This window comes from Aricia agestis, chromosome 6 (assembly GCF_905147365.1).
Source record: "Aricia agestis chromosome 6, ilAriAges1.1, whole genome shotgun sequence".
In the NCBI taxonomy this organism is placed as follows: domain Eukaryota; kingdom Metazoa; phylum Arthropoda; class Insecta; order Lepidoptera; family Lycaenidae; genus Aricia; species Aricia agestis.
In genome coordinates, this window is record NC_056411.1 from 4543565 (window position 1) to 4552289 (window position 8725).

The window sequence follows — 8725 nt, forward strand, 5'->3', positions numbered from 1 at the left end:
TGTATACTTAATGATAATAATGTTAAAACTGTTTGTAATTTATTATATTATATTAAACTTTGCATGACACAAAATAATGTCTTTTATATTTAAATACAAATAATAAATATGCTTCACGTTTCAGAAACAAAAAACGTAATTGCTCACAACTTAATGTGCGTTAGACTTATTATATTATAGTGGACACGTTTTAGTATGTATTAGTACCCTTAGTAATGTCTTAGGAGCGTTACGCGAATTTCAAGTAGCGGCGGCAAGTTTTGACCGATAACACGATTAGATGATTCAGTCAACATTTGCAATGATTCAACCGTGCGTGTATGCTTTTGTAACCTTATTCTTCATAGTTACGTGTGAGTCCGCAAGAATATTAGCCATATTTCCAGTGCCGTCCATAAGCCACCAGGTCGTGTTTCGTCCCATCACCCAGGGACTCGCGAGAAATGGCCACGAAGTCGTCGTCATGACCCCCGACCCAGTGTTCACGAAAACCCAACCACCGGCAAACCTAACAGAGATCGACGTCCATGATATATCTTACAAAATATTCAGGGAAATACTGCTCAAGATGCCCATGGGAAGCAAAGGAAGCTTGGCCACCCAGATGGACGGCCTCGTCAAAGTGTTCTCAGACGTGTTCGAGGAACAGATAAAAACTGAAGGAATGCAGAAAATCATCAACAACAAAATGCAAAAGTTTGATTTGCTGCTGATCGAGGCATGCGTCAAACCCGCTCTGAGTTTCTCGCATATTTTCAAAGCACCTGTGATCTTGGTTAGTTCTTTAGGACAAGTTCTAGACAATAACAATGTTATAGGAGTGCCGAATCATCCAACTAGGTATCCGGCATTAAGACAGAGGCTGTACAATCTAACCGTCTGGGAGAAGTTCAGCGAGTTCAAATACTACTGGGATCTGATGTCCATAATACAGGAGCAGGAAGAAAAGGATAATGTGAAACTGAGGAAGTATTTTGGACAGGACATGCCGACTCTCACGGAACTCGGCAACAATGTTGAAATGCTGTTTTTGAATTTGAATCAAATATGGGCGGGCAATTATCCGGTGCCCCCGAGTGTTATATTCATGGGTGGTTTACATCAAAAACCAAAGTTGGATTTGCCAAAGGTAAGTTCTTAGTAGGTACCTTCTTTATATGCGGTAAATTTCATTCCTCTTACTAATACTTAATAAAAAAATAGTATAAAATATTTTGTGGTCTGCTGTCTTGTTGGTCATGTGACGTTTCCAATAAGCCAGACAAAGACAAGCAGACCTAGTATATTTTATTAGTTAGTCGACTCGTCTTTATACATTACGTGAAACAGTTTTTAAGTGTGAAAAACGCCTTAATACCTCTCTTTGCAGGATTTACAAGCATCCCTCGATTCTTCAAAGAACGGAGTAATATATTTCAGTCTGGGAACCAACTTCGCCCCTTTATCTAAACAACAGCTACAGATTTTTGTGAACGTATTCTCCAAACTACCGTACGATGTCTATTGGATCTATTATCATGAAGCTGAATTCCCAGAGTTGACAGAGAACATCAAAATATTCAAATTCTTACCACAATCGGACCTTTTGCGTAAGTATAATTTTAGGGAGTGCCTCCGCTGCCGGCGCCGGTTGCCGAAATAGTTGCCGGCGCCGTTTTCCGAAGTTTTCCGAAGTCACGCGATGTTTGCCGAACAGACTGCCAGCGCCTATTCGGCAAACATCGCTTGTCAAATAACAGAATAATCATCAAAAATATCAGTCTTGAGCTAAAGGACTATGAAAAGTACAAATAATAAGGTCATAATGTGAGGATGCATATTTTAATGGTAGTGAGATGATGATAAAATATTATGTGATCTGCTTAACCCATCAATCCCCAAGCGGCAGCCGGCTGTCGCATAACAATTGAAAATCAATTGTGTCTGAGATTCCTACGATTAAGGTAATAAAAATCCTTTAAAACTTCTAGCGGTTAGCGAGCGGTTATGAATAATGATGTCTAAGAACATTTTGTGTATCATTGTTAAGAAATCAAATAATATTTTAAATACCTACTAAGTATTAAGTAAGATATTAATGTTAAATCAGTTAACACTAATTAATCTAATTTATGATCATGATTAAGGGCCTGTTTCACCACTTTCTGATAAAGTGCCGAATAGGCTATTCACAACTTTTTTGACAGATTCTCCATACTTGATCTGTCAAGTTAATTGGTGAATAGCCTATTCGACACTTATCAGGAAGTGGTGAAACAGGCCCTAGCCCCTAAGTATTATAAACAATAATATGCGGAAGGGCACAAAATCAACAAAGTTTTTATAAAGCTTCATTATTTGGTAACTAAATTATTGAACATAGTTTTACAACGTTGGTTTCGGGCCAAAAGTCAATTACATCATTATATTTTATTAATCCAACAAAAAACTACAAATCGATGATGCAATACTACAATATAGTATTGAGTAACAGCAAAAAACGTAAGCGCTGCCTGCTCAATTTTTTTGTGTGATTTCTAAAAATATACATATACCCGGATACAAATAAACATAATATATACAGATGGATTTGAAAAAAATTGTATTTTCATTTTAAAAAGATAAAACCGACTCCAAAAATTTACGTACTTAATTGAGAATTAAAATTGCCTTATCTCAAAAACTACTGAAACGATTGTGATGAAACTTGTAGAGTTACCTAAGTTGAACAATACCTAGTAACTACAATAAAAAAAAGAATTACTTAAATCGGACTTGTAGTTCCGGAGATATGCGAACACAAACAATATATACATACATACATATTGTATCACTTTTGAGAATTGGGACATTTGTTCAGACACTAAAATAGACTATTACATATACAAAAACTGGACAGTTCTGGAAATATTATATAGTACATACATACGCGTCGAATTGATAACCTCCTTTTTTTGAAGACTGCCGCGGTAAAGCTATTGCATAGCTTGTGATATATATGAATATTTTTAAGATATTATTAGAATCATACTTTCACCGATGTTTCTATTTTTATTAACAAGAAAAAAAATAGGAAACAAGCCTAAACTAGCAATGAAAGTTCTAATATAAAAACCCGGTAATAATAATAATAATAGCTCCCACACCGGTTTCGGTGACGGTGGCCGGTTTCATTGAAACCAGGCCAGCTACGCAGGAGTAATTTTATAGTGCCCAAGTGTGTGCGCAGTACACAAGAGCACTCTCTATTCCTTTACTCTCATAATCCAGTGGGACGGACAACCGACACGACTGGCGAGAGATCAGGCGCAGGACCGACTTTTTACATGCCCATCCGACGCATGGATCATCTTACTTGTCAGACAATCAGGTGATCAGCCTGCATTGTCCTAACCAAACTTGGAAATAACATGTTGCCAACGCGGGAATCGAACCCACGACCTCCGAGTCAAGAGCCGCGCTCTATACCACTAGACCACGGAGGCGTTTAGACCACGAAAAAACCCGGTAATAAAGTAAAGACGATAATAAAAGTTTATTCGTGTAAGTAATAATTTTTTGAGTGCTTACGTAAGTCTGAAGTCAAACTCGTGTAGAGCCTAAAGTCTACTTTATGATCCTAAGAGATATCTCAATAATGTTATCAATATCGGAGTATCAATCAACAAAATGAAGGTAATAAAGAGCCCTTTTGACGTCTAGATTTGTTCACCGTGGGCGGTAGACAGTCAGTATAATAACACAATACAAAAATATAGGATTTAAGTGTTAGTATTATGTTTTTATTGTGCTAACGTAGTTTAAATGTTGTGTTTGCCCTGTTTTCACACCATTTTATATCCACTACTGTTTATGGTTTGCTGGATCTCTTAAGAAGCGCTTACACGGGCAATAATTACGGCAATAATTGCTCGGCGTCACGAATGGAGCGATCTGGAGCAATTAATGGAGCAATATGGAGCAATTTATTTCATATTGCTCAAATATTCGATGGCCACACCACTCAATATTGTATTGCGCAATATTGCTGCTTGTTGCCGCAAATTGCTTGATGAAGTCGCGACGTCAAAGTTGACGAGAATAATTGAATGGAGCTGAGCAATTTTAGTTGCCCGTATAAGCGCACCATAAAAGAGAAAAGTACGCTAATGTTATATTGTCATTTTTATAAATATGTCTTAATTTTGTACATAAAGAGAATAAATAAATAAAATATGTACTAAGTACTAGATGACGCCCGCAACTCCGTTGCGCCAAAATTCGTTTATCGCGCGGAAACCGTATAGTTTTCCTGCATAAAAAGTATCCTATGTCCTTTCTCGGGACTCAAAGTAAAGCATACCAAATTTCAGAGATAATGGTTAAGCGGTTTCGACGTGAAGAGGTTTAGTGATTTAACATCTGCACATTTATGTTATACAGATATTCGTTTACCACTTTTTTTCAAATACCCAAGGCGTCCTTTTTCCATAAATTTTATGGTCCCGCTCAGAATTGAGCAAAATAAAAAATAAAATGTCAAAAGACTTGAAATTTTTAATAATATTCGTCCACTACTGGACATAGGCCTCTTTCAATGATCTACGATCTCTTGCTACCCGCATCTAAAATGGGCCCGCAAATAACGGAGTTCCTCGGACGTCGTCCCACTGCGCCGTGACTTGTAACTTATTTAAGTAATAAAAATTAAATACTTTTACTTGTTTCAGGGCATCCAAAAATCAAGCTATTCATAACACAAGGTGGTATCCAGTCTACTGATGAAGCCATTACTGCTGGTGTACCGATGGTCGGTCTACCGATGTTGGCAGACCAGTGGTACAATGTGGAACAGTTCGTCTTCCACGGGATAGGCAAAGCACTCGACATAGAGACACTGAACGAGAAAGATTTAATGGAAGCCATAAAAACTGTGATTGAAGATAAAAGGTGAGTTATGAATTACGAGATGACGCCCGCAAACCCGTTGCGCCTTTGGTAAATTGGTAAGATATAACTGAAAATACGTTCACCTGTAATATGCTCAGTTTTTTTTTGTACAGACGCTTTGTTCAGTTTAAACCGGAGGTTCACAAACTTTTTTGGTGGCAGAACCCTTTAATGAATTTTATTATAAAGTTACATTTTTGATGGACCCCCAAAAAATAATGTTTTTTCTTTGAATGAATTGCCTTCATGCTGGTGTATCGCTCGCGGAGCTCAAAGCTCCGCGGAGCACACTTTGAGAATGATTGGCTTAGATGATATAATATTTTACATTATAGAGTAATGAATTCCTACTGGTATCGTCACTATACTTATTCGTTTCTTTAATATGCCTATTATCCAATGTCCAAGCCAAATCAAATGCCGTTTTTAGGGTTCCGTACCCAAAGGGTAAAAACGGAACCCTATTACTGAGACTTCAATGTCTGTCCATCTGTCCGTCTGTCTCCAGGTTGCAACTCAAGAACGGTAATAGCTAGAGACTTAAAATTTTCATAGATAATACAAAAAAAACACATTTTTGGCCTAATTTTGCTCTATAATGGTACGGAACCCTTCGTGCGCGAGTCCGACTCGCACTTGGCCGATTATTTACACACAGCACTGTGACGTAATTTGTTAAAAAATATGATTTGCCGTGGTAAAACCATTATGTATTTTAGCCGTTACATTCGCATAAAGAATGACTACCTTCATAAAAATATATATTTTATTTCCTTCTCTGTTGATAAGAATCGTGTTATAACTACAATTACATTACAATCGACAAGATCGACAAGACTTTTTATGAACGTAAGCGGCACGGCACGGCACGGCGCTGCACGTAAAGGAGAACTGTCAAAAAATAAAGTTTTTGTATGATGGCAGCGTTAGTTCCTTTTTTCGCCACGTTCATATAAAGCCTTGTCGATCTGTAGTTATGTTATATCCACAGATTTTTTAATTATATCCGTCTGTTACGTCATCAGGCTTTAACGAGCCCTTTTTTGAGTCTTGGGGAAGTACATCATTATATTTTTAATTTTTACTTAAAAAAAATAAGTAAATAAACTAAATACCAAAACGTAGGAATTTTATTTACAACAGTTAACCAAAAGTGATGTTCAGGCAAATATTTCAGTCTGTTTAGTTAGCATTTAGTTACGGGCAAATAGATGTCTCGTCTGACCAAATATTAGTTTTATTCGTACATTTGTTCGTATTGCACAATCAGGGCTGTGTCGCGTAAAAAAAGTTAAAAAGTTGTCCTCTTTTGGTAAAGGTAGGTTGTACAAAGCCTTTGCATCCGTTGGGGTACGTGAGGTTGATTTATACAGTATCTTCAGAGCCATGTCATGTCTTAAAACTGCCTGGGACATGTTTTTAAATGTCCGTCCGTATGGTTGCCCAAACACATACGGCATTCTCGCAACACAGTCAGCCTAGTCCAGAGGAATGAACATGTCAATACGTCTGAGACCAACCATGTGCGGGTTTCCTCATGATATTTCATTCACTGTACGAACATCCGTATAATATGTACATGAGTATATCTTATTAGTTATGTCCACAGTCCACACTATGCACTTTCATCTTCAATTTTCGTCATCTTCTGTCATTCAACTTTCGTTTTGGCGCATTCAATAATGCGCCAACGAACGCAACGCCAACATTGTAATTTTCGTTCAGTTTCAGTGTCTGTCAGATTGTAACATGTGCGACGAGAACATTTTACTGGGTGAAATACGTGCGACTTATTTGGTCATAAGAAATTCCAGAAAAATAAGAACCAAGTGAAAGTTTTGGATATGGTCAGAGCGCATGCGTCGCGGGCATGCCTCACGTGCGCTGTTGACTGCGCTATAACGCATGCCCTAGATGAATGAAAAAGGCACAGTGTGGACATAGATATTGGTACATGCCTCTACCCGGGACCGAACCTGCACCCTCTCAAGTGCGAACCAAAGGTCTACCACACACACCACGCTCTAAGTCTAAAAGGCACTTTAAAAGCTGAGTGATAACTGATAACTCTACAAATATCATGTTATGCTAGAAGTTGTAAGAAACGCTTAACCGTACATTTTTCCACCGTGCGTTTCTCGCTATTACTTTCTGCCGCGCACTGTAAAACTCTGGAACAAACTGTCACCAGCAGTATTTCCGGACCTATACGACCTGCAAACTTTCAAGAAAAGAGCGTATTCCCTCTTAAAAGGCCGGCAACGCACCTGCTGCAGCCCTTCTGATATTGCGAGTGTCAATAGGCGACGGTAGTTGCTTTCCATCAGGCGACCCGTTTGCTCGTTTGCCCCCTGATTTCATTTAAAAAAATCCGGAGACAGTTAAAGATGTAAATCATCAATAGTTGATCCTAGCAATTCCGTTACCTACGCAGAAATTAATTTATCGCGTGGGAATCATATATTATATACATTTTTTCGGGATAAAAGTGTCCTATATGTCCTTTCCCAAACTCAAAGTATTTCTATACCCGGTTGGTGCGTAATTATATCTCTTACAAAGTATTATGCAAGTTAAATTTTTTAACAGGAAAATATTACATTAACGAATAGCTGTAATGTTGTGATGTAGTTACATTGCAATAATTTTAATACTATTTTTCATCGCGACACAATTGAAATTATGTGATCTAAGCCTTTTATATCTAGCGATGAATCTGCTATTTTATAAATGATGAAGAATTAGTAATATATAAAAGTCAAAGGTGACTGACTGATTGACATAGTGATCTATCAACACACAGCGAAACCACTGGACGGATCGGGCTGAAATTTGGCATGTAGGTAGATGTTATGGCGTAGGCATCCGCTAAGAAAGGATTTTGATAAATTCCAACCCCAAGGGGTTTAAATAGGGGATGAAAGTTTGTATATAATAATACTTCTTGACGCGAGCGAAGCCGCGGGCAAAAGCTAGTCATCGTATATAGGCGAAACCATTTAAATCGTTAAACAAATTATTAGCATCTTTTTTTTCTAAGTTAAGCAAAGAAAACATTCTCGCCTACCAATAGTTGGGCGATGTGCATAAATTATTATGCTCTTTATATTTTCACGATACAATAAGTATAACCTGTATACTGACCCAAAAAATCAAACATCGTCCTTCTGTCTTCATACTCACTTGTCATTCATATTCATCACAGTTTTAAAGATTGGGAACAAAGGACATATTGGAACAAAGCGACTTTATTTTATACTATGTAGTGACTACATGTAATATGACGACGTATTCTAAATTCAATTTCAATTTTCAGCTACCGAGACAACATTAAGAATCTGCGCACGCTCATTTTGGACCAACCGCAGAAGCCTCTAGAACGTGCTCTGTGGTACATCGAGCACGTATTACGACATAAAGGAGCGAGGCACCTCCGGTCACCAGTGGCCAATATGTCCCTAGCCGAGTTCATAGAGTTGGACATGATCGTTGTTGCTGTAGTGATATTGCTTGCGATGCTAGTGATGGCAGCAGCGGTCTTGTATAAAGCTTATAGAATCCTTACGCCGAGTGTGAAGGAGAAGAAAAATTAATATTACCTCAGATAAGTTTGTATAGTCGAATGATAAGTGTGTACTTTTTTGTTATATAAATGGATAATACGAGTATAGGTAATTAAAAAGTTATTTTTTTACATCGTTTAATTTTTAATACTGCACATCAAATTATTATGACAATATGTCCTATTTAAAATCTACAGTTTTGTGATAGGTACTTACTACAATAACTGTAAGAAAAATATCTAATCTTATTAGTT

General features: G+C 37.5%; 1 protein-coding gene across 1 annotated transcript; it reads left to right on the forward strand.

Annotated features, from left to right (window-relative positions):
• The first annotated feature begins 295 nt into the window (after positions 1-295).
• Positions 296-8511, forward strand: LOC121727781 (UDP-glucosyltransferase 2-like). The gene is made up of 4 exons (XM_042115773.1): positions 296-1129; positions 1370-1589; positions 4689-4908; positions 8225-8511. Exons 1-4 carry the CDS (start codon positions 302-304, stop codon positions 8499-8501), a joined length of 1545 nt encoding a protein of 514 aa, XP_041971707.1. The 5' UTR covers positions 296-301; the 3' UTR covers positions 8502-8511.
• The last annotated feature ends 214 nt before the right edge of the window (positions 8512-8725 follow it).